Source organism: Podarcis raffonei, chromosome 10 (genome assembly GCF_027172205.1).
Source record: "Podarcis raffonei isolate rPodRaf1 chromosome 10, rPodRaf1.pri, whole genome shotgun sequence".
Taxonomy (NCBI): domain Eukaryota; kingdom Metazoa; phylum Chordata; class Lepidosauria; order Squamata; family Lacertidae; genus Podarcis; species Podarcis raffonei.
Genome location: NC_070611.1, coordinates 75,733,645 through 75,760,095, shown reverse-complemented (window position 1 = coordinate 75,760,095; position 26,451 = coordinate 75,733,645). Strand labels below are relative to the sequence as shown.

Below are 26,451 nucleotides of genomic sequence, written 5' to 3'. Positions count from 1 at the left end.
GGCACTGAGGCAGACCAGGAGGACCCATGAGGAGTCTAAGATCTGGAAGGGATGGGCTAAGAAGGGAAGGAGAGGGCTGAGCTGGGGCAGGAGAGAAATCTCTGGGGGAGAGGGCTGAGCAAGGCCAAGGGAAGGCACAGTGGTGGAGGCAGCAGAGGGCATGGAGGGCCGAGGGCAAAAGAAGGCGGAATGGAAGCAGGCGAGGGCCCTGGTGGGGTGGGGGCTCGCACATCCCCTCCCTGTCCCAAAGTGCAGAGATCTCCTCTTCCCACCTTCCCCGTGCCCAAAGAACCTCCATCACGGAGGGACCGCCTGCCGGAAGCCATGGCTGCAACATTTAGCTGCCTGGCATCCTCCAGGTGTGCTGCCACCCCACGGGGGCTCTGTGGCCCCGTTGCCCGGCTACGAACCAGCCCAGCCATAAGCCAGAGAGTTTTTGCCGCTGCGGAACGAGAGCTGGCCAGCCAACCCTCCTCCTGCGTCCGGGGAGAGAGCTTTGGTCCACTGGCAACGGTGCCTCTTGAGGTCCAGGAGTTCAGTCCAGGTCCCGCGACAGCACCAGCCAGGCTGAAGCCTGGGCGCGGAGTCAGGACAGGCGAGGGTCACTCGCAGAGAGATTTCTGCTGGAAGTAGGCTTCGAAGCGGCACTGGGCATATTCCTGGGAGGTAAGAGGAGGGGAGGAAGGAAGAGGGCAGAGTCAGGGTCAGGCATTGCACCACCTTTCTCAGAACATGAGAAGCCAACCAGTACCCAGTTCTAGTGGGATGCTCTTGTTGCCTAAGGCGTCCGTCTGCCTTCGCAAACCACTGGAAGTTCGCTGAAAGCATCACATGAGAAGAGCAAGGACTCACCAGGTAGCCAAACTCGATGGTGGAGATCTTGGCCTGCAAGATGGACCACAAGCCCCAGAAGAAGTGGGAGGCCATCGCAAATCTGGGAGAGAGAGATGGGGAGAAGAGGAGTCAGGGAAGGAGGAGGAAGAGGAGCTGGAGGCGAGGCAACAGGGGTCCAAAGCGGCCTCTCTCCATCGTATAGAGGGGTGCTGGCTCAGGGATGGGGCAACCGCTCTGGACATCCATGCTTCCTGACTCCATGTGGCGCAGTGGTTAGAAAAACGAGCTGGGACCCAGGAGACCACGGTCCACACTTGGCTACGAAGCTCACTGGGTGGGGCCTGGGCCTGTCGCTACCTGCCTGTCTCTGCCCAACCTGCCTCACAGGCTTGTTATGAGGATAAAATAGGGGCGGCATTTGCTCAGAGACTTTGCGCCTGTTCATTGGGGGAGATAGGAAGCCCAGAGCACTTGTTCTTTAGATGTCCCTTTTATGAAGAGGCATGTAGTGAGACCATTGATCCCCTGCTAAATTTTGACCTTTTCCTATTAGGGCCTTCTCAGTGATGGCTCCGACCTGGTGGAATGCTCTGTCCCAGGAGACCAGGGCCCTGCAGGATTTAACCTCCTTCTGCAGGGCCTGTAAGATAGAGCTATTCTGCCTGGCTTTCAATTGTAACTTAGCCTCATCGTTTATTCCCCTTCCTTCCCCCCCTCCCCTTTTTGTGAAGATTACCCGCTCTGGGATCCCACAACTAATTCTCCCCTGGACTCCTCGCTGGCCCAAATAATTTAGCCAGCTAGCCCTGGAGATCACTGAATGTTTATTGGATGGATTTCCCCCCTAAACTGATTTTTGAATTCTGAATTTATTGTTATTCACGTTTCACACTGTATTTTATGCTGTTTTTTGTTGCATCAATTAAGTGTTTTAAATTTGTTGTTAGCTGCCCTGAGCCTGTTTTCTGATCCGGGAAGGGCAGGGTATAAATAAAAATATTATTATTATTATTATTATTTATTAATTCCCAAGGTGACTTTCCTGCGTTCCCAGACACTGACCGGCTGATCTCCAGAAGCATTTCCTCCTCCAGGCGCTCCTGCTCTTCCGGGGACGGGCGCGCTTTCTTCCCAGCCGCCTCCTCCAGGTAGCAGCGGATAAAATGCAGCTGTGAAAAGAGTAGCCTCAGGGTGAGTTGGGAGAACAGAGCCGGGTCCTGACACGGCAGGCCGCTCCACTCTCCGAGATCGCCTTGCTCTGGCCTGCTTGCCCGAACATGCTCATGACTGATCCTCTTAATTTGATTTATAACCCACCCTTCCCCTCAAGGTCCCAGGGCAGGTCGCCATGCTTTCAAAAGGCAACACTGGAAACCAAAAAGCTTGTGCTTTTTGGAGACCTACAGCTGTTTCTCCCCAATAAATATCTCCCTTTAAATAAAAAAAAGACGATTTATTGCTTTTTGGTGAAGCTGAGAGGCAGCTCAGAGAAACAGAAGAGGCTGCTAGATCAGGCCAGTGGACCATCTAGTCCAGTTGTCCACGGTGGCACAATCAGACGCCCGTGTGAAAATTTGAAAGCAGGATTTGAGCACAAGAGCAACTCTCCCCTCCTGTGGCTTCCAGCATCTGGGATTGAGAAGGATTGCTGCCTTGGAGACACAGCACAGCCATCCTGGCTAGGAGCCCTCAATAGCCCTCTGCTCCCCCATGAATTTGCACAATCCTCTTTTAAAGCCTTCCAAATTGGTGGCCCTCGCTGCTTCCTGTGGCAGTGAGTTCCATAGTTCAACTATGCGTGGAGGACTTCCTTTTCTCTGCCCTGAATCTTCCATCATCCAACTTATCAGATGTCCACAAGTTCTAGTCTGACAAGAGAGAGAAAGACCTTTTCTCTACCCACTTTTTGCGTGCTGTGCATCATTTTATAAACTTCTAATGTGTTGCCTCTTTCTCACCTTCTCTCTGAACTAAAAGGCCGTAGTAGACATTGCAATCTATCTTTGTAAGGTCATTGTGCTACAACCCTTTCCTAAAACTTTTTCAAACTCCACAATATCCTTTTTGAGGTGAGGCAACTGGAATATGGCTGTACCAAAATTTTGTATAACAGCGTGACAATATTGACAGCCTTGTTCTGAATCTTCCAAAATTCTGCTCCGTTGGGTGTCCACAGACTCTGGTGTTATGGGGGAGAAAAGCTTTTCAGTATCCTAGTGGAGTTTAATGTGCTTTGGAAAGAACTGTGACAGATGAGGGAGGCAGGAATCAATGTTCAAATAAAAATCCCTGCAGGCTTGCTGCTCTGGGCAGGGGCTTGTGAGAGCATCTCCTGCCCTCCAGCCTCCCTGAGCCTCCAGCCTCCAGCAGCATTAAGGCTACTCACCTGACCAGTTCCAAATGCACAGAGTCAGCTGCTAAGTCAAACGTGCACCAATGGCTGGTCAAGCCAGCAGCAACTTAGTATAAGAGCCTAAGAGGTTTCTGCCAATTACAACGACACCCTCCGAAAAACCCATTACTAGTTTAGATTCGAAACTAAAACTCTTGTAATCTGTGATTTATAACGAAATGTTATGCAAATATAAGGGAGAGACAGTGATACTCGGAGGACTCAGCTGTTGATGTACTGGCATTTATTCAGGTCCCGTAAGTTAGAAATGGGTTTACAAAGCAATTATAATGCTTTATTTATAACTACGTAAATAAAAAATCAACACCCCCACTCCCCGTGCAAAGCCTGCAGGAACTACAGAACACAGGCATCTGCTTTCAAATGCAGTTACGGGGGAACCTAAATGCTTGTTGCAAACCACTTTTGAGATGTAAAGGCAGCCAAAATTATCAGGTATTTGGGACTTTACGGAAAAGACGAGTGAAAGGCAACCTGATAGAAGCTTATAAAAATTATGCATGACATGGAGAAAGTGAATAGAGAAAAGTTTCCTCTCTTCTCTCACAACACTAAAAGTGATGCACAGCCAGCAAAGCTGAATGTTAAGAGGACTTATTGCAAACTGCTTTTAGCCAGCATTTCCTGTTGGCCTTGATATTAATTTTCCTTCAACCTACATTTACTCACAAACTGTGATTCATCAGCCGTATGTTATATGAATGCACATGTGTCATTCTATTTCTCCCTTTTGCTGTGGACGCTTCAGCACAACAGCAAGCTGCCAACATGGAATAATTCGGCGAGAAACAAAAATGGGCCGTCAATGGAGAAACGGCCTCTTCCTTCAAGCGAGAGACGCCACGTCCTTGTGGAGAGCAGAGAGCAGGAGTTACCTGTTGCTGGCGGCTGGGGTAGTTTTCTGGGCTGGCTTTGTAGAAAGGCCACTGGTCGTGAGCGTAGTTGTACACCCATTCGCAGAAGTGATTGGCAATATCGAAGCCCCTGCAGGGAGAGAGGGAGGGAGGGTGAAGCTCAGCCCACTGGACTCTGTGGCTGAGAATCAAGCCAGGATCACACCCGCCCCTCCAATATTGGCAGGTCCCTCCAGTTGGCCTGCTGCAGGGCTGGGGCGTGGGACGCTTGCCAACGGGCTTCAATGGAAGAAAACCTCTTTTGAGAGTTTCATGGTGGGGAAAAGCCCCATCGGTAGTGGGGCAGCAGGCCTGCCCCCCCCCATTTTTCCTCGGCACAAAGAAATCCAGAGACTTGCCTGGTTAAGGGGTCACTGCCCCTGCGGTCATTGCCAGGCCTCTTGCCACCAATAATAACAACAACAATGATAATTTATTATTTATACCCCGCCCATCCGGCTGGGTTTCCCCAGCCACTCTGGGCAGCTTCCAACAGAACACTAAAATACAATAACCTATTAAACATTAAAAGCTTCCCTAAACAGGGCTGCCTTCAGATGTCTTCTAAAAGTTTGGTAGTTATTTTTCTCTTTGACATCTGCTGGGAGGGTTTTCTACAGGGAGGGTGCCACTACCGAGAAGGCCCTCTGCTTGGTTCCCTGTAACTTGGCTTCTCACAGGGAGGGAACTGCCAGAAGACCCTCAGAGCTGGACCTCAGTGTCCGGGCAGAACGATGGAGGTGGAGACGCTCCTTCAGGTCTACTGGACCGAGGCCGTTTAGGGCTTGAAAGGTCAGCACCAACACTTTGAACTGTGCTCAGTACTGGGAGCCAGTGTAGGTCTTTCAAGACCGGTGTTATGTGGTCTCAGCGGCCGCTCCCAGTCACCAGTCTAGCTGCCGCATTCTGGATTAGTTGTAGTTTCTGGGTCACCTTCAAAGGTAGCCCCACGTAGAGCGCATTGCAGGAGTCCAAGCGGGAGATAACTAGACCATGCACCACTCTGGCAAGACAGTCTGTGGGCAGGGAGGGTCTCAGCCTGCGTACCAGATGGAGCTGATAAACAGCTGCCCTGGACACAGAATTGCCCTGTGCCTCCATGGACAGCTGTGAGTCCAGAATGACCAAGTCCCGATGTCTGCCACCCGCTTCCCTCCCTGCCCTCTGCCCTCATCCCCAGCTCACCGGTAGTTGTAGCTGCTGTACTCGAAGTCGATCAGCATGAGGCGGTCGGAGGTGGCGGACTCGCGCCCAGCCAGGAGCAGGATGTTCCCTGGGTTGTGGGGAGAGAAGGAGCAAGAGCAGGAGAAGGCATCAGTGGCCACTCGCCATGGCTGCTACGCTTACCACCCCCCTCCAGTTTCAAGAGCAGCGTAGTGTAGTGGTTAAGAGCGGTGGACTCATAATCTGGTGAACCGGGTTCACATCTCCACTCCTCCACATGCAGCTGCTGGGTGGCCTTGGGTTAGTCACACTTCTCTGAAGTCTCTCAGCCCCACTCACCTCACAGAGTGTTTGTTGTGGGGGAGGAAGGGAAAGGAGATTGTTGGCCGCTTTGAGACTCCTGAAGGGGAGTGATAAAGCGGGATATCAAATCCAAACTCTTCTTCTCTTTTTATAATTATATTTATTTATATCCCACCTTTCCTCCCCCCCCCCCCCGACAAGAACTCAAGGCAGCTCAGTTGAAAAAGAACCTTGTGGGGAAGCAATTGTTAAACGCACACACATTTTGTAGGTATAGATAATACTGTATGTACATCTTAGATGTGAATATGTATGTGTAACAAAACATGTCTGTCCCATCTCCATCTGTATTTCTCCAATGGTTTGATTTCACTCCCCAAAGTGCATTCTGCCCCTGAACCCTGAGACAGATGGATGCCAACAAAAATTGTGCATGGTGTATGTCTCTCTCTGTGTGATCTACAAAAACATACAGATAATTCCAAGAAAAACAGCCCTCTCTTTAAAAGCAACCAGTTCCCCAAAGCCTGTTGGAACAAGGGCAGTATTCATCTGCTGAATAGGGATTCTATATCTGCTGCTGTAGGTATTCTATATCTGTTGGCGGAAGGAGAGCAAGGAGGGAGCCCATCTGGCTTCTCTAGGCAGGGAGCTCCAAAGACTGGGAACTGCCACCAATAAGGCCCTGTCCCTACCCAGTATGCCTGTGAGGGGGATTGGAACGAAAAAAGGGCCTCCTCTGAAGCTCTCAGAGCCCAGTCAGGTTCATATGAGGGAACAGGATCTTTCAGCATTCCTCTGGATAGTGGTTTCTGGGAGTCACAGGTGGAGAGAGCCCTGTGGAACTCAGGTTCTGCTCCCAGAACTGGCCTCAATGGGCCCTTTGGGTCTGATCCAGCTGCAAAGCTCTTCGTATATGGCCTTCCATTCAGGGTGGCTGCAGGCACTGCGTTGCTCTCACAGCAGAAGGAAGCCAGGGCCGTGTGCCTTGCCCCGCTCTGCTCCAGGGAGCAATCTCAGCATCATTCAGGGGGCGGGGAGTGGGACTCTCAGCACCACCCAATATTCACAGGCCCCTGGCCAGAACCTGGGGGAAAGATCACACCACCACCCCAGCTTCCCTTCCCCACTTCAGTGTCCTCACCTTCTTGCACGTCGTTGTGGCAGAAGACCACGGGGGACGGGGTGGACTCCAGCAGCTCCCTGAAATCCCAGGAGAGAGAGAGAGGAAAGAGAGTTGGGAGAACGAGGAGGGTGTTTGCTTTGCACAGGAGAACTCCCCACCCTCAAACAGAGCAGATTTGGAGAGGGAAAGGGCCCCCCCCAAAAGAAAACACAGAAAATATTCACATCCACCCCATCAATTCATGGGAGACAAGACGGAGTTTTCTCCTGCTCCAGAGGGCAGGATTCAACCCGAACCAAAGGATTCAAATGACAAAGAAGGAGATTCCAGCTCAAAATGAGGAATGACTTTCTGAGGGCAAGAGCTATGGAAGGGACAACCTTGGAAGGTGGCTGGAATCTCCTTTGTTGGAGGTTTATAAACAGAGATTGGATGGCTGTCTTTCAGGGATTCTTTTGCTGTGTTTCCTGCATAGCAGGGGGTTGGACTAGATGGCCTTTGGGGATCCCACCCACCTCTACAATTCTGTGATTATCTTGGCCAGAAATGCATCTTCCTTGTTTCGAGGCCGCTTGCCGCTTGCAGCCAGAGCTTCAGACAAGTCCAACAACTGGTCCATTTCCTCTGGAGTTGGAGTCCACCCCACTGCTGCCCCAAAGCCTTCTGGCAGGAGAGGGGCTGAGGCATGCAAGGCACCTGCTCTGCCCCTTAGAGCTATGGACCCTGCCTTGGCAGGGGGCGCGTGACGGACAGCAAGGGGCAAGGCATCCTGCCAGAGGACTGCCATCGGAACAGGGGAGGGAGGCAGGGGGGCCGTTGGGATACAGAGAGCCTCTGAAACTCCTGAGGAGCAGTTCCTCTTCCAGCGGTGAGAAAAGCCACACCTCCAGTGAGGAAGAGAGGGAAGGGGCCAGCCAAGCGAAGAGAGGGCTCAAGGATGCTGCTAAGAGTCCCAGCACCTCACCTCGCCAGGCTGGCCAGGAGGGACGCACGCCACTTCCGTCGCCCAGCTTGCGCAGCGGGGTGAAATGCAAGGAGGGGGGGAGGAGGCTTGGGGTGCCGAAGTTCTTATGTTGGGGGAGAAGCCGGAAGGAGCCACTCCCGGATTCTGCAAGTGACTGAGACGGACATGAACTTGGTAGATCTGCACTGTAAATAGTTTGCACAATAAAACCTGTAAAAGACAGGTCGGAGTCCTGCCTGGTTACTCACGAGCAACCACCATCAGCATCTGACACATCCCACCACGCACTTGCTAATTCTGCCAGGGGGCACAGCACTGACCCAAGGCTCCCGATCCTGTGCCCCACTGCCGCCCGCTCACCTGAGGCTGCGCATTTCCGCTTCCAAGTTGTACGCCTTGAGCTTATTGAGCTTCTGCAGCTGGGCTTCCTGGGGGAAGGTCAGATCGGAGATCTGCCTCAAGTACCTGCCAACAGGGGGAAAGGAGAATCGGTCAGTCACTGGCTTTCTCCAGCCACAACCCAACAGGCTGTGATGGCCTGGGACTCGGGACCAGAGGAGTCTCATTCTGCACCGGATCCTTTGCCTCAGGCGGCATCTGAACCGAGACTGGGGCCTGATCCTGAAGAGTCCCAGTCTGCACAGGTTCCCCTGCAACAAACACCAGCTGGGCCGAGTCAGGGGCCTGAGCCTGCCCTGGCTCCAGATGCCTCCAGCTGGGCCATCCCTTACAGCTGCTCCACTACCAGTTGGGTCAGGGGAGGTTGAGGCAGCCTCTGGGTCTAGTAACCCACCAACATCTCCCAAGCTGCAGAGACTAAAGCCTGAGAGAAGGAGAGACCTGAGTACTCGCAGGAGGAGTGCTCACCTTCAGGCGAGACAGGGAGGTGAGTCGCCGGGGGATCAGGACCGGCCGTTACCCCGACAAAGATAAAAGGCTGTTGGACCCCGCCCCAGGTTGCGGGAGCAACATTGCTGTATGCCAGATCCTGCCTGAGACCCTGTACCTGTCCTTGCCTGGTTTCCTGCCTCGTGTCCTGCCTTGGCCCTGTCGGACTGACTCCTAGCAGAACCTCCGGATTCTGGACTGGTCCTGGACCACGTTTCAAGGGTTACCCCCGGGCCCAGCACACAGGCCTAGGAGGTCTCACCGTTCCACTCAGGAAGCCTGGGTATGGAGATCGGCACCCTGGCCCTAACCTATACGACCTCCCAGTTTTCACACCCATTCAAGGGGTCAAGGTTCTGTTCCTAATGTGGCAGCCCACTGAGCCCTGCCCTATTCTGACTGTCGCCTCTGAATTCTCAGGAAACAATGGGATGACCCAATGGGTATTTTTTCCTTTGCGTTTCACCTCTGATTTGTACACCGCCTTTGTATATCACTATACGCAAGCTGAAGAAACAACAAAATATACAGCAAGGATCATTCATCTTGTAACACCCCAATGGGATGCAGGTAATAAAAAAGATGACTTTTTAAAAAACTCTTGCTTCTACCAAATCAAATGACATTCAATAATTCATGGGAATAAGGTTCCAAACAGGAAGTCCGCCTTCCGCTTTTGTAAATAGATTGAAGCAAAGACATTGCAAGCTAAAGTCTGGAAAGTCTTTTATAAAGGATTAAATCTCCATCGGCTAAAATTACTAAACCCCCCTTGGAAGCAGGAGAAGAGGGGGGAAAGTTTAGATTGTTTAAGCCTGCAGGAGAGAGAGTGAAGAAACATAAATTACCACCGTTTTGAACCTGGGAACGGGCTGCCAGGAAGACCGACGTTTTGGGAAAGTTCATTGACTGTGAATAAAACGTATGTTGACAGATAGTGAAATAAGAGAAACATATTGATTCCAATGTTTCCTTTTGCACTTAAAAGGAGCAAAATATCTGAAAATCGAAATTAACTTTGTTAACTTTGTTGCTGGACCTGCTTTTAAAAGGACGGATACAAATAGAAATTGTTTCCCCTAGAGGGAGCTTTTGAAACTGTTGCTGGAGTGGAGCTGGGGAATTCTGCAGCTGCAGAGATTAAAGACCGTGAGAATTAGACATTGACCTTGGACAAGAATGTGGACAGAAGAAGCCTTAGTGATTGCTTTTTGCAAAACAAGTGCCTTATTGGAACAGCTTCATAAGAAGATGGATGCGATGATTACTATAACTGACAGCTTTGGACAAAAAAGGATTGATTTGGGACAAAAAGTGAATACTTATACAGAAACTACTCAGGAACCGACCCAGAAATCTGCTTTGACATGGCAAGCTGTGGAGAAGACAAAGGAGGAGGTTGTTGTTGAATCTCAAGTAATACAAGTGGAGAGAGCCTCGGCCTTGTATGAACATAAGTTGTTGTTTTTGAAGACCGAATCTGGAGAAAGCCAGATTTGGAGAGATGGAGTCCCGCTTGGATTGGAGAAGGAAAGTTGGAAAGATCCTCTTATGCAGGGATGTTCTGACTTTTGGGATCTGGTTTTGGGCCAGGGGGAGATTGGAGTGGTGGGGGCCTTTAACTTTGGAGGGACTTTGAAACATGCTTTGAAATATCCTTTGGATTTTAGTCCTGACTATGGAGAATGGGTTGACCTGTCGAGAAGGGATAAAGACATTGTTAGGTTGGAGTCTCCCCGAGATCTACTCCTCAATGACAAAGGAAGGAAATTAAGAACAAGATCAGCAGAAGACAAAGTAAAGTGCAGGTATAAATATGAAGAAGATCTGCAGAAGGGACATGGAAAAGAGTTAAGAGCCTCAGACAGAAGATCACCAGGTTGATGGACTAGATGGAATGGATAGAAAGGACTGACAGAACCCGAGACCAGGGAGAAGAGACGGTGGATGAAGATTGGAAGAAAGTTTAAAATTTTATTTAGAGAAATATTGTAAAATTAATGAGTGTTAGAAAAATGTTGGAATGAAACTATATGGATTTGACCAGCCATAACATGGGGAGTCCTTTTAAATTATGTAATTTGGCTTGTAGAATTGGCTTTATTTTTTGTATTATGATGTGGCAAGATTAGATTCGTTATTAACTGGAGTGCTATTAATGAAAACTTAATTAAAAAAAAATCAAAAAAAATCATCCTCAGGAGGTAGGAAAGGGCCCACAGGAGGGAGTGAAAAGTTTGAGGGCCACACACTTTAGCAACCCACAGGCCGCATCCAGCCCCACATATTACAAGATGGCAAGAGGAACCATTGAGGACACCAGAGCATCAGCGTAAGAACAGCCTTCTGGGTCAGGCAATGGCCCCTCCCATCTGACACCCTCTCCTCCCAGGGGCCAAACAGTGGCCTGTGGGAAATCGACAAGCAGGATCTGAGCCCAGGAGCAACTCTCCCCTAATGCGTCTTCCAGGAACTGGGATTCAGAAACATCGCCACCTCCAGCTGTGTAGAGGCAGTGCTGAGCCATTGTGTCAAGCAGCCACTGGTAATGTTCTCCCAGTGCCCTACCCACAACTGGGATAGTCGAGCCTGCAGCTTTCTTTTTATATATACAGTGGTACCTCGGGTTACAGACGCTTCAGGTTACAGACTCTGCTAACCCAGAAATATTACCTTGGGTTAAGAACTTTGCTTCAAAATGAGAACAGAAATCGTGCTCCGGCAGTGTGGCGGCAGCAGAAGGCCCCATTAGCTAAAGTGGTGCTTCAGGTTAAGAACATTCAGGTTAAGTACGGACCTCCGGAACTAATTAAGTTCTTAACCGGAGGTACCACTGTATATATATATTTTGAAATTTTATTAACATATAAAACACATACGTATACATGTACGCAATACACGTACACAACACACTACTTTCTTTTCATAACATAAAACATACCTACATTACTTTATATAATACCTACCTATACTGTACATTCCTGCCAACCTAGCAGTTCGAAAGCACGTCAAAGTGCAAGTAGATAAATAGGTACCGCTCCGGCAGGAAGGTAAATGGCATTTCTGTGCGCTGCTCTGGTTTGCCAGAAGTGGCTTAGTCCTGCTGGCCACATGACCCGGAAGCTGTACGCCGGCTCCCTTGGCCAGTAAAGCGAGATGAGCGCCACAACCCCAGAGTCGGCCATGACTGGACCCAATGGTCAGGGATCCCTTTACCTTTTTATACTGTACATATCAACATACCTACACACCTACCCCACACCGACACCCAACAAGTGACTTGACTTCCAGCCGTTCTTGTTACGCTACTTTACTTTTCCAAGTAGCCTAAACACATTTCATTATTTCTTTAATCTCTTCTTCTGTCTTGACTTTACTCTCCTTCCACTCTAATCATTTTCTGGATTCACTCAATATCTGTCAGAAATTCTACTTTTCCCACATAAATGTTGATGTATTCCTTAAAGATAGCCCACTCCTTATTCACTTTTTGTACCATATCTCCTCTTATCCTCCCTGTTAGTTTGGCAATATGGAAGTATTCCATCATTTTAGATAACCAGTCTGTTTTAGTTGGGACGCTGCTGCTTTTCCAATTTTTGGCAATCAGTAACCCTGCCGCAGTAGTTGCATACATAAATATTGGTCTGACCGTTCTTTTTATTTCCTCTGCCATGATACCTAGGAGAAAGGGTTCTGGTTTTCTAGCCTGCAGCTTTCAAAAGCACAAGGAGCCTTACTTCTCCATCGTCCTGAACATCCACTTGGGCTGCTTATTGAAGGGCATCACCATCTCGTGGAAGCGAGCCATCTTCGTGGCGATCTCCCCCGAGATGCTGGGGTCGGGCAAGTCCTCCGTGGTCAGGCGCCGGCTCTGCGGGGAAGAGACACGGGCGGCATGAGAGCCTCTTCCTCTCCCACCCAATGGAAGCCAATTCCCTCTGCTGGCAATAGCTCCGTGGGCACCTGCCCCAGAGGTGTGGGGCCCCCTGCGCAACAGAGCGCAGAAACAGCAGGCAAGAAAACATCTTTTGAGAGTCCGTAACACACATGGGAGGAAAGTTGGGAGTGCATGTCTGGGGCCACTAACCCACAGCCAGAAAATGAAGGAGGGCATTGGCTCGGACCCAGGTTCCAATGTCTGCATGTTGGAAACATCCACAAGCGGACCAGCCTACCTCACAGGGCTGCTGTGGTGAGAACACTGGACAGCCACCCTGTACAAACCATTACTTAGAATTGCAGCTTGCACAACCCATTAAGGAAGATAATATGACACTGGCTCCCGGTGGAGTACAGGATCAGGTTTAAGGTGATGGTTTTAACATTTAAAGCCCTATACGGCCTAGGACCCTCGTACCTACAGCACCGCCTCTCCTGGTATGTCCCATGGAGGAACTTACGGTCTTCAAACAAAAACATCTTGGAGATCCCGGGCTACAGGGAGGTTAGGCTGGCCTCAACCAGAGCCAGGGCTTTTTCAGCCATGGCCCCGATCTGGTGGAACAAGAGACTAGGGCCCTGCGGGACTTGACATCTTTCTGCAGGGTCTGCAAGACAGAGCTGTTCTACCAGGCCTTTGGCCAAGGCACAGTCTGACCCCCTCCTCCTGTAATCTTCACAGAACTCTAGCCCAATGGTTGCCATTAATTTGATTCTGAATTGATTTTAGAATGTATTTCAATTAATTGATTGTGATTTTATGTAAACTGTGTTGTTTTACTGTTGTTAGCCGCTCTGAGCCCGGCTTTGGCTGGGGAGGGCGGGATATAAAAAATTATTATTATTATTATTATGAAATTCAAAGCGGAAACCGTTAATTGCATTTATTCAGAGCCCAATTAAAACTATTTAGTTCAGGCTTCCTCAAACTCGGCCCTCCAGATGTTTTGAGACTACAATTCCCATCACCCCTGACCACTAGGGATCATGGGAATTGTAGGCCAAAAACATCTGGAGGGCCAAATTTGAGGAAGCCTGATTTAGTTTAATTAATTCCAACAAGCCTGATGAACTTGATCCAGCTTTTCCCAGCCTGAAAGCCATTTACACCTCCCATATTCCTTCTGCCAGCCCCTCAGGTAATCCCGCCCACCCCGCGAACCGCTGATCCAGGGCACAGCCAGCAACCCACCGGGATATATTCCTCCAGGCGCCCCTGGGGGAAGATGCCGTAGAGTCGCGGTCCCAGCATGCGCTCAGCCAGGATGGCAAACATGACGCTCTCGAGAACCAGCGAGTCGACCCCCTGCGGGAGAGAGAAAGGCGATGGGGTCAGATTCTGCCCTTGCCACCACCCCTGAAGAGAGAGGGTGTTGCACAGCCCTGGCAGAGAAAGACGTGCAAATCGTAGAACTGTAGAGTTGGAAGGGACCCTGACAGTCATTTGACAGTCAAATGGCCTCAGCAGGGAAGGCAGCAGAACTGTGGGGCCTCCTAACCCCAGAGGGACAGAGAAGACAAAAAGGATTCTAGATCAGGCTGGCCACAAACGAGACCCTGAAGTGGCCTAAGAACAGAAGAAGAGCCTGCTGGATCAAGCCAATGGCCCATCGAGTCCAGCATCCTGTTCTCACAGTGGCTGACCAGATGCCTCTTTGGGAAAACCTGCAAGCACCCAGAGCAGCACTTTCCATTCCTGCGGTTTTAAGTAACTGGGATTCAGAAGCTTTCCTTCCTCCTGCTGTGGATGGCATAACAGAGCCATCCTGGCCGGTGGCCATTGCTAGCCCTCTCCTCCTCCAGGAATCTATCTAATCCTCTTCAAAATCCACAACCCGAAGCCTCCGGAGCGCAGTGGGAGTTCCTGCTGTGCTCCGGAGGCTTTGGGTTCCTTTAGACCTGCTCCCCAGGGCTGGTGGTGGGGGAAGCCCAGCTTTCCCCCGCCAGCCCCAAAGAGCGGGTCAGGGAGCAGCGGAAAGGATGCGCACAGCCTTCCCGCTGCTCCCCGAGCTTGTGGGGCTGGCGGGGGAAGCCCGGGTCCCGCCCCAGTCCCAGGGACCACACATTTGCTCCATAAGACGCACAGACATTTCCCCTTAGATTTTAAGAGGGAAAAAGTGCCTCTTACGAAGTGAAAAATACGGTAACCAGGAGAGCTGCTCCTTTGCAACCAGAACTGGAGGAGGATTGAGACCCGCCCACCCAAGCTGCCCCCAGTGGTAAAAAGCAAAAATTGCAGACGAGAGCCCTAGTTCTTGCTGGATCTTCAAATGAAGGGCAGGGCTGCATTTAGACACCTCCCTGCTCTTCACTAAAGTTTCCCGCAAGGTGCTGTCAGTGCTACATCAGTTCCTCTTCAGCCCCTGGGGAGCCAGCACAGAGAAGGCCATGCCAAGGAGTTGGGAACCCAGAGCACCAGGACCAGAAGATCTCACCTGTAGGATGACTCCGTAGATACGCAGCAGAACTTGGCGTGGCTCATCTTCCGCAGTCACAATGTGATCGGGGAGGGTGCACTTGTAGAGGAGGTTGCTCAGCCCCCCGCTATGGAGAAAGCACAACCCAAGAGGGGAGGAAGAGTCAGAAACGGGGAGGGCAGGTGGAGACTGAAGAACAGCAAAACTGGCAGGGAGAAAGAGCCTCCAGGCAGGTAAGCCAGCAATAACCTCCTTCCTCAGGAGGCCAAACACCCCCCCCTCCCAAGTGTCTGTGTGCTCATGCTCAGACTTTAATAATGCCAGAAGAGCCTCCTGGATCAGGCCAATCGCCCACCTAGGCAAGCATCCTGCTCTCACAAGGGCCAAGCAGATGCCCCAACAAAAAACCTGTAGTAGTAGTAGTAGTAGTAGTAATTTATTACTTCTACCTTGCCCATCTGGCCAGACCTCTCCAGCCACTCTGGGCAGCTCCTAACAGAATATTAAAAACACAATAAAACATCAAACATTAAAAACGACCCTAAACAGGGCTGCCTTCAGATGTCTTCTAAAAGTCAGATACAGTCATACCTCGGGTTACAGACGCTTCAGGTTGCATTTTTTCGGGTTACGGACCGCCAAAACCCAGAAGTACCAGAACGGGTTACTTCCGGGTTTCGGTGGTCGTGCATACGCAGAAGTGCTAAATCGCGCTTTGCGCATGCGCAGAAGTGCCAAATCGCAAACCGCACACGCAGATGCATCCACTGTATATTAAAAAAATGAAAGCTGCAGGCTCGACTGCCCTAGTTGTGGGTAGGGCACTGGGAGAACATTACCAGTGACTGCTTGACACAATGGCTCAGCACTGCCTCTACAGCTGGAGGAGGCAATGTTTCTGAATCCCAGTTGCTGGAAGACACATTAGGGGAGAGTTGCTCCTGGGCTCAGATCCTTATGTTTTATGCTATGAAAATTAGGTAGTGTGATGTATATCTTTTATATGTTCATAAAATAAAATAAAAAGGGGAAAAAAGGAAAGGTTGTCTCCACTGTGCGGGCAACAAAATGCCAATTTTAGCTGCTCCCCAGATGTTCTGCCCTCCGTCACTGCCCTGTTGTTTGCCAGTCTCACTGGCAGCCCCCACCCCAGCCATGCTCTGTGCTGGGCAGGGCTCTGGCAGTGTGGAAGCGTTCCTGGAATGCCTTGAGAAGGAGACGGTGACCCGTGGGCCTGCTGTGACACATCCTACAGGAGAAAGGAACAATTGACCCACACCCCTCCTCCTCTGGGGGCAGGAAAGGCGCAGAGCCTGCAAGGAAGAAGTGAGTCATTTTCCGGAGAGCTGAGCTGTCCAGCTGCAAAAGCAGCAGCAGCAGAAGCAAAGAATAATAATAATATAATAATCAATTTTATTTATACCCCGCCCTCCCCAGCCAAGACCAGGCTCAGGGCAGCTAACAAAACAAGTTGATTGAAATACAACTTAAAAAGCAAGATTAAAGTACAACATTAAAACATTAAAGAAGCAGGCCAGAGGGATTTATATCTCTCTATATATACAGGAACGTAATTGCAAGGGCCTACGGCTTCAAATATCTGAAGGTCTGTGACGTGGAAGATGGAGCAAGGTTACAAGGAGCAGCGGCTTCAAGTTACAAGATAGGAGATTCCGGCTCAACATCAGGAAGAGCTTTCCGGCGGCAAGAGATGGCAAGAGATGTTCGAGGGAACGGGCGCCCTCTGGAGAGGCTGGGCTCTCCTTCCTGGAAAGGTGTTCTAAGCAGAGGTTAAGAATCCCTGGCAGATCACAACCTCCGCTTAAAAAACCACCAGCGAGATCCCACTTCCGAACAGCTCTCGCCAGCGGAAGGTTTATTCTTCCAGGTGTATTTAGTCAGGGTCTCGTTTCTTGGAACTTGAAGCCACTGGTTGGGTCCTGCTCACCTGAGCAGGGGCAAGCAAGTTTGCGAAACCACACAACAACCCTGTGAAGTAGGTCAGGCTGACAGAAGACAGCGACTGGCCCTCACAGGGAGCTTCATGGCACAGTTGCAGGGGGATTCGAACCCTGGTCTTTCTGAGGTTCTATTCTGACACTCTAACCATTACACCGCACTGCCTCTTCTCCCCATTTAACCTCTCCCACAACAGCCCTGCCAGGTAGGTTAGGCTGAGGGGCAGTGACCAGCTCCCAAGGCCACCCTATGGCAGAGAGGCAAAACTTGGAACTCTGCTTTCCCCCAGATCCTAGTCTTCGTTTGAACCCCCACGCCAACCCTTCCAGGTAGGCTAGGCTGGGAGAAGTGAGGCCTGGCCCCCAAGGTTCCTGGCATCAAACCTCACTCCCTCCCAGGTCCTGGTCCAGCACTAACCATTCCACGGCACTGCCTCTCCTCCCCATTGCACCCCCACGCCAACCCTTCCAGGTAGGTTGGCTGGGAGAAGTCATACCTGGCTCCCAAGGTTCATAGCTTCAAGCCCCGCTCCCTCCCTGGTCCTGGTCCAGCGCTCTAACCATTGCATGGCACTACCTCTCCTCCCCATTTCACCCCCACGCCAACCCTTCCAGGTAGGCTAGGCTGGGAGAGGCGGTGCCTGGCTCCCAAGGTTCATAGCTTCAAGCCCCGCTCCCTCCCAGGTCCTGGTCCAGAGCTCTAACCATTGCACGGCACTGCCTCTCCTCTCCATTTCACCCCCACGCCAACCCTGCGAGGTTGGCTAGCCTGAGGTTCTAGCCCCATTTCACCCCCCCACACACACAGACATAGCAACCCTGCGAGGTTGGTTCACGGGCGAGATTCGAACCCCATCCCTCCTCGGGGCTCTTTTCTGAAGCCCAGAGCTGGAAAGCCGCTGCGCCGCTATTCGACGCTCTACGGCAGACGCGGCGAGTGGAGAGAGGCTGACGTCACCCGGCGCGGCGCGGCTCTTGGGCGCATTACGGCGGTGGGGGCGGGGCTCACCTGACGGGGACGATGCCGAGGTCTTCGGGCGCCGCCAGGCAGCGCCAAGCGCCGGCCAGGAACTCCCGGCACCAGAGGAAGGCGCGGAGGCGCGTGGGCCCGGGCACGGCCGGGGAGCCCCGGGGCGAGCTGGGCACGGCGAAGTCCCCTCCGGACCCGTTTCCCTCAGGCGACTCCATCCCGCGGCCCGCTCGCCTGCGCTGGCCGGAGCCCGCCAATCAGAGAGCCGCTCGCCTCAGCGCCTCGGCCAATGGCGGCAGCGCCGGGCCTTCGCCCCACCCACCGGGCCCCTGCCCGCCCAATCGCCTCTCCGTCGCTTGGACGGCCCCTTTCGCTCTCATTCGCCGCGCGTCCTCCTGGGCTCCGGCTTTGATTGGCCTCTCGCGGCGTCAACGTCGACGGAGCTGCTGACGGAGAGGTGGGCGCGGCCTTGGTCAGGCCCCACCCCGTAACCCCGTGGCCAATCCGGAGCCGCCGTTCTAGACCCGCCTCTGGCGCGGGGGGCCAATCACAGCGGTCAGGGAGAAGGGAAGCCTGGGCGCGGGAGACACGTGTTCCAGTGCTTGTGGGAACGCGCAGGCGGGTCGGGGTCGGGCTTGGGGGCTCCGGCCAAGCTTCTGGGACTGACGGTGGGTTCAGCTTCTGCAACCCCAGTGCTTGAGATATAGAGCATGGGGTGAGGTGGGTGGGGGGCAGGGCCGGATTCAGGTTGGATGAGGCCCTCAGCTGCTGAAGGTAATGGGGCCCTTGATATGTCCAGCTGTCCTTTGCCCACGTTGCTTTTTGTGTGGAATAGATGCTATATGGTCATTGATGGACCTAATAGGTATCTCAAGCCATTGGCACATCACAAAATATGTATTTTAGCAAAGTAATTGTTGAACTGAAATACAATTAAGAAGAAGTGAATAATGAATAGTTAAATAACTTAACATGATTTTTTATTCATAACTAGCTTAATAATGCATACACATGGGCATTTGGCAATAACAAAAGTTCCTTTGGAAACACAATTTACAAAGATTCGTAATCTAGTCTCTAGAAACTTGCCATAACATGAAATCATAATTGCTGTAAATATATAATGCAAACTACTTTGTTGCTGTTGTTTAGTCGTGTCCGCCTCTTCGTGACCCCCAGGACCAGAGCACGCCAGGCACTCCTTTCTTCCACTGCCTCCCGCAGTTTGGTCAAACTCATGCTGGTAGCTTCGAGAACGCTGTCTAACCATCTCGTCCTCTGTCGTCCCCTTCTCCTTGTGCCCTCCATCTTTCCCAACATCAGGGTCTTTTCCAGGGAGTCTTCTCTTCTCATGAGGTGGCCAAAGTCTTGGAGCCTCAGCTTCAGGATCTGTCCTTCCAGTGAGCACTCAGGGCTGATTTCCTTCAGAATGGAGAGGTTTGATCTTCTTGCAGTCCATGGGACTCTCAAGAGTCTCCTCCAGCGCCATAATTCAAAAGCATCCATTCTTTGGCGAGCAGCTGTCTTTATGGTCCAGCTCTCACTTCCATACATCACTATTGGGAAAACCATGCAAACTACTAATTTTTATAAATAGCAGAATGTAGGCACCCTCTATATAGAAATGAGCAAACAAGGGATATTTTAGGGAGCAGGCTATCAGGCGGGGTCGCAAAGGAAAGTCTTCCACAACATAGTGCATAGTTTGGACTCTGGAACTCCCTGCCACAGGAGCCAGTGACAACTACCAATTCCGATTGCTTTCAAAGAGGATTAGACAAATTCATGGAGGAGGAGAGGGCTATTCAGGGCCTATGCTCTGAGGCAGCCATGCTCCTGAGTCCTAGTTTCTGGAAGCTGCAGGAGGGGAGAATTGCTCTTGCGCTTGGATCCTGCTTCCGGTTTTCCCACAGGCATCTGATCAGCCACTGTGAGAGCCGGATGCTGGACTAGATGGGCCCCCTTTGGCCCAATCCAGCAGCATCTTTTTAGGTTCTTAAATTTAGACAAACAGAAGCAGAGCAATGCTGGTGATGGGGTGTTAAAATGTGTCTGGAATGGGTCACGTTTATCCATAAAGTCCTACCTCTCGTTTCTGTTCCTTGGGTGTCTGTTTTTAACTTCCTGATGGCTTTATTTTATGGTTTTATTGCTGTAAACCGCTTTGATATATTTTTCTTTTATAATATAGCAGTATTCAAGTCTTTTTTTACATACAAATTCTTCCCCCTGAGGTTCCTAAGGTTCGTAGCCAGAGGGGGAATTCGCCAAACTCACATGCCTTGGGGCAACAGAGAAACTGACAAGCTCCCTGCATACCATGAGAGAATTCTCTGCAATGCTGGTTCCATGGCACACCTGTGGTTTGGGTAGTGAGGACACCTTGGTGTGCAAGGATTTGCAAAGAGTTTTCCAGGACGTTGAAAACACCTGCACTGGATAATCTTATTTGCCTCTTTTGAACGTCACTGTTTTCTTTCAGATGCCAGCAAACGTGGAGATCAAGGCGCGGGTTCGGGACCGGGCAGAGCTACTAAGGAACGCTGAGCGGCTGAGCGGATCCCCAGGCTGTGTCATTCTTCAGACAGACACTTTTTTTCCTGTCCCCAACGGGCGACTGAAACTTCGGGACTTCAGGGTGAGTGAGCCAACACAGATGGGAGTCTTTCCGTGCTTAGATGGAGGGTGTCTCTGAACTCTGATAATCTGCTTCTTTCTCTAGTCAGAGCAGTGGTTCTCAGAATAAAAATTAGCTCGTGCCACACCAATTTTTTAAATTGATAAGAAATATATGGGAAAACAAAAAGAAGCCACTCTTAGCAGTGCTTGATTTATAACGCAGAACACAACTTCTTTAGAATATGGGGCATCCAGGGGTGTAAAACGATGCAACTACATAAGAACATGTATCATTCCCAAAATAGAATTATAACCGAGCCTCTTACGTATTTACCTTAAATATGCCTACATACTCAATGAGAGGTGTGAGTGAGAATGCTTTTTTGCCGGATAATCTCATTTATATTAGGTCTAATTTGAGACAAACAAACTCTCTTCAGCTACACAAAGAAGCCTTTCTCTTTTCTAATCTTTCAGATTGGTCAGAGTTGAAAATCCCTGTTCACAACAATATGACATGGAGAAATGTAGAAGAATGGCCAATGCTCTTGTGTGTATATACACACACACACACACACACACACACACACACTGTGGTACCTCGGGTTACATACGCTTCAGGTTACATACGCTTCAGGTTACATACACTTCAGGTTACAGACTCCGCTAACCCAGAAGTATTACCTCGGGTTAAGAACTTTGCTTCAGGATGAGAACAGAAATCGTGCAGCGGCAGCAGGAGGCCCCATTAGCTAAAGTGGTGCTTCAGGTTAAGAACAGTTTCAGCTTAAGAACAGACCTCCAGAACAAATTAAGTACTTAACCCAAGGTACCATTGTGTATAGATATAGATATATGTAAAATGATACTATGCTATACTACATCGAAATATTTGAATGTTTCTTTGATTATCCTTGAATCTCCCTGCCACACCGATATGGCACACCACTCCCTTTGAGAACCACTGGGTCAGACGATAGAGCGGGTTGTTTTGTGTGTACCTACTGCACATCTCTTTTTATTGCCCCACCCACTTTCGCCTCTGGCTCCTTCCACCATTGATGCGGGTGGTGCTGTGGGTTAAACCACAAAGCCCAGGACTTGCCGATCAGAAGGTCGGTGGTTCGAATCCCCGCGACGGAGTGAGCTCCCATTGCTCAGTCCCTGCTCCTGACAACCTAGCAGTTCGAAAGCACGTCGAAAGCAAGTGCAAGTAGATAAATAGGTACTGCTCTGGCGGGAAGGTAAACGGCGTTTCCGTGTGCTGCTCTGGTTCGCCAGAAGCGGCTTAGTCCTGCTGGCCACATGACCTGGAAGCTGTACGCCGGCTCCCTTGGCCAGTAAAGCGAGATGTGCGTCGCAACCCCAGAGTCATCTGTGACTGGATCTAAGGGTCAGGGGTCCCTTCACCTTTAACTTTACCTTACTGCACACAGGTAAGCATCTCTTTTTATTGCCCCACCCACTTTTACCTCTGGCTCCACCCACCATTGACACGTGGCCCTTGAGCTTAAGACGGGTCCCCAGCCCTGGCCTTGAACTTCCAACTGCTGCCCGATTTCCCCTGCTTGATTAGACTGACCTCACAAGCGAGCTGTCAGCCTCCAGGAGACCAAAGCTCAAACTCTGCGGGTGGGTGGATAAATTATTAGACAAGAAATCTATCGTCAGTCCAAGGGTGAGGCCATTCTGGAGTTCTCTTAGCTCAGAACTAGGCAGCGGTCAAAGTCAAGAGCCTGATAACCATCTCTAGTAGTACTTTAAATCCCTTCTCAAGGATCCTTTCAGTTTCCAGAGTGCTTTGTGGACTCGTATGATTTTTCTTCCCAAAGATCTTGTGAGGGAGAGGCCAGGACCCATTTTTACAGGTGGGGAGCTGAAAAATCTCCATTCCTTTTAGGTAGTGGTGATTGAAAAGCCACATTTGCAAGAGAAAAAAGGTTCTTTTTATCATATGTAGTAAGGTTAAAGCTTACTGGGAAATGATGCATAATGAATTGAAAAGGATGCTTGAAATAACCTTTGTAAAAAAACCCAGAAGCTTTTCTTTCAGGAATTATAAGGACAGAACTACCTAAAAGGTATAGAAATTTATTCATGTATGCGACAACAGCAGCAAGACTGTCACTCGCCCAAAAGTGGAAAGAAGCAAAAGGAAGAATGGATACAAAAACCTAGGGAATACGCAGAAATGGCGAAACTTAACGGAAGAATAGGAAATCAAGATAACAAACTTTTTATAAAAGAATGGAAATGGTTTGTTGAATATTTACAAACACACTGTAAACAGATAAGAACATAGGCAGGATTATTGTAATAACCTGCAGTTTTATAAGAATATACAGTGGTACCTCAGGTTACATACGCTTCAGGATGAGAACAGAAATTGTGCTTCGGCGGCGTGGCAGCAGCAGGAGGCCCCATTTGCTAAAGTGGTGCTTCAGGTTAAGAACAGTTTCAGGTTAAGAATGGACCTCCGGAACAAATTAAGTACTTAACCCAAGGTACCACTGTATATTTAAAGTAGATGAATAAATGAATAAGTTAAGTTAATTTTGAATACGGTGGACGCTTGGGTTGCAAACGTGATCCGTGCGGGAGGCACGTTTGCAACCCGCAGCGCCATGTCTGTGCACGCGCAGGTCATGATTCGCCGCTTCTGCACATGAGCAAAGCGCGGTTTAATGCTTCTGCGCATGCATAAGTGCCAAAACCCGGAAGTAACCCGTTCCGGTACTTCTGGGTTCGGCACGGTGCGCAACCCAAAAACGCACAACCTGAAGTGTCTGTAACCCGAGGTATGACTGTATGCAGAAAATATAAAAATAAATTTAAGGAAAGAGGGGGGAAGGAAGAAATGTTAAAATGATTGTAAATTTATTGAAGTGTCTAAAATTGAAAATCATAAATAAAAAGAAAGAAAAGCCACATTTGCAAAAATGAGATTATAATAATAATGCTTTTATTATTTGTACACTGCCCCAGAGGGGGAGGGAATCCATTTGTGGCATGTTGCATTTCTTCTCAGACTGAATTCTGGGAAATAGGACGGTGCAGGGGGGAAAGAGGTTCATACTTCACATCCTGATGAATGAAAATGGTCATGCCATGAACTTCCTTTCCTCTCAGGGAGGCGGTGGTTTCATCTCCCATGGGCTGATGCCAGATCTTCTCTTCCCAGGACGGCCATGGGCAGCTGGTCTTCTACAACCGCCCTGACGCCGAAGGCCCCAAGCTCTCGCATTACGCCATCTCACCCACAGATGATCCCACCGGGCTTACGGTAATTCCTTTTGGGGTGGGAGCTGTTTCTTGCTGTGCTTTCTAAGGGCTCCTGGATGCTGCCCAGCAGCCCACCTGGATGGGGGCTCCATAATAATAATAATAATAATAATAATAATTTATTTATACCCCACCCATCTGGCTGGGCTTCCCCAGACACTCTGGGCGGCTTCCAATAGAACACTAAAATACTTAATGAAATATTATTAAATGACAAAAAGATTGTGAAAAAAGCGCAAGAACTACTGAAAGAATTTTTTGAATTAAATAAAGAACAGGATACAGACTTCAGGACAATATGGGATGCAAGTAAAGCTTTCATAAGAGGCTTTTACATACAACAAAGTGCAATAAGGAAAAGAAACAGAGAGCAAAAACTAGAACAAATAAGGAAAGAAATAGGAGTAAATGAAAAATTATTAGCAAAACAACCAAAAAATGAATTAATAAACCAAAAACTAAAAATATTACAAATCCAGGCTTCAGCAATATTAAATAGTGAAATTGAGGACAATATTAAATGGATGAAACAAAGGTCGTTCGAATTTGCAAATAAACCCGGAAAGATGCTAGCCTGGCAACTGAAAAAGAGACAAAAGGAAAAACTGATTGATAAAATAGTGGAAGAGGGGAGAACTTTAGATAACCCTGAGGAAATTAAAAAGTGTTTTACAAAATATTATAATAAGCTATATAAACCAGGAAATGAGACAGAGGTTGAAATAAAAGAGTATTTATGTGGAAAGGATATACCTAAAATTAAGAAAGAAAAGATTCAAGAGCTAAACTCCCCAATAACCACAACAGAGCTTCATCAAGCGATAATTAAGATGAAACTGGGAAAATCCCCAGGTCCAGATGGTCTTACCGCAATACATTACAAAAAATTAGAGGAACCACTATTATTACCTATGAAGACACTCTTAAATAGAATATTAGAAGACGGGAAGATTCCCAACACCTGGAAACAGGCGCACATAGTAGTAATCCCAAAACAAGGACGAAATAAAGAGTTTATAACCAATTATAGACCAATATCATTACTAAATAATGATTACAAGATATACGCACAAATATTGGCAACAAGATTAAAGACAGTTTTGCAGGATTGTATAAATAAAGAGCAGGCAGGGTTCTTGCCGGGCAGGAAAATGAGTGACAATATAAGAACAGTGATTGATATGATCGAGTATTTAGACATGAAACCAAGTAAGAAGGTAGCCTTTGTTTTTGTGGACGCGGAAAAGGCGTTTGACAAAGTATCATGGAAATTTCTAAAAACATTATTAGACCAGATGGACATGGGTGACCAAATTACAAGAGGGTTAAAAGCAATTTACGAACAACAAGAAGCAAATATAATAATAAATAATGACACGACTGATTATTTTAAAATACAGAAGGGCACCAGACAAGGGTGCCCATTTTCACCTTTATTATTCATTTTGGTTTTGGAAATATTAAATCAAGAAATCAGATTGGATCAAGAAATAAATGGAATATCCCTAGGAGAGAAAATATACAAAATAAGGGCATTTGCAGATGATTTAGTTTTAATGGTGGAAAATCCAAAGGAAAGCATAGCAAAGGCTCTAGAAAAAATGGAAAACTTTGGAAGGGTATCAGGTTTTGCTTTGAATAAAGAAAAAACGAAACTAATGGTAAAAAACATGGGAGATCAAGAGAAAAAGGAACTGGTAGAAAAATTCGGATTACAAATTGTAAAAAAAGTGCAATATTTAGGTATACAAATAACAATGAAAAATATAAATTTGTTTGAAGATAATTATAAAAAAAATTGGGAAGAAACAAAAAGAGAAATGGAAACTTGGACAAGATTGAAATTAACACTCTGGGGTAGAATTTCGGCTATTAAAATGAATATCTTACCAAAACTTCTGTTCCTTTTTCAAATGATTCCCATAATAGGTAAAGATGATTGTTTTAAAAAATGGAAAACGGACCTAACAAAGTTTATATGGCAAGGCAAAAAGCCACGGATCAAACATAAATTATTAACCGACATAAAAGAGCGGGGAGGTTTTGGACTCCCAGACCTGAGACTATATTACGATGCAGCATGCTTTACTTGGATCAAGGATTGGATCAAATTGGATAACAGTGACATTTTGGATTTGGAGGGATGGAACAACAGATATGGTTGGCATGCCTATCTAATTTATAACAAAGTGGCAGTCCATAAAGAATTTCTAAGCCACGTAATTAGAAATGCATTATACAAGGTCTGGGTGAGACATAGAAGGTTGTTAGAACCAAAAACCCCATGGTGGGTCTCACCGCTAGAAGTAATATCGGTTAAAAAGATAAATACTATAGGAAGAATGGCAACATACCAGCAGCTCCTAAAGGAAGAACAGGGCCAATTAAAACTAAGACCATACGATGAGGTGACCCAATACTGTACCACATGGTTACAATATCACCAAATTGCACAAATATTCAACCAGGATAAAGTAATAGGATTTGAAAAAGAAGAATCAAAATTACAAAAAGTATTATTACAAAACTCAAAAAAAATATATCTAAAATGTATAATTTATTATTAGAATGGGAATTAAAGGATGAAGAAATAAAAGAAGTTATGATTAAATTGGCATGTGATATAGGATATGTAATTCGGCTGGACCAATGGGAGAAATTATGGAAATATGATATTA

The 26,451-nt window shown here is 48.5% G+C and overlaps 1 protein-coding gene across 1 annotated transcript; it reads right to left on the bottom strand.

Moving 5' to 3' along the window:
- Window positions 1-284: 284 nt before the first annotated feature.
- On the bottom strand, window positions 285-18,141 carry CHKB (choline kinase beta). Its single transcript, XM_053404933.1, has 11 exons — window positions 17,912-18,141; window positions 14,963-15,071; window positions 13,720-13,833; window positions 12,326-12,459; window positions 8,058-8,162; window positions 6,752-6,810; window positions 5,326-5,413; window positions 4,123-4,231; window positions 1,897-2,003; window positions 853-934; window positions 285-659 (listed from the first exon to the last, which is right to left on the bottom strand). The coding sequence occupies exons 1-11, from the start codon at window positions 18,088-18,090 to the stop codon at window positions 603-605; spliced, it is 1,143 nt and encodes a 380-aa protein (XP_053260908.1). The 5' UTR covers window positions 18,091-18,141; the 3' UTR covers window positions 285-602.
- Window positions 18,142-26,451: the final 8,310 nt, after the last annotated feature.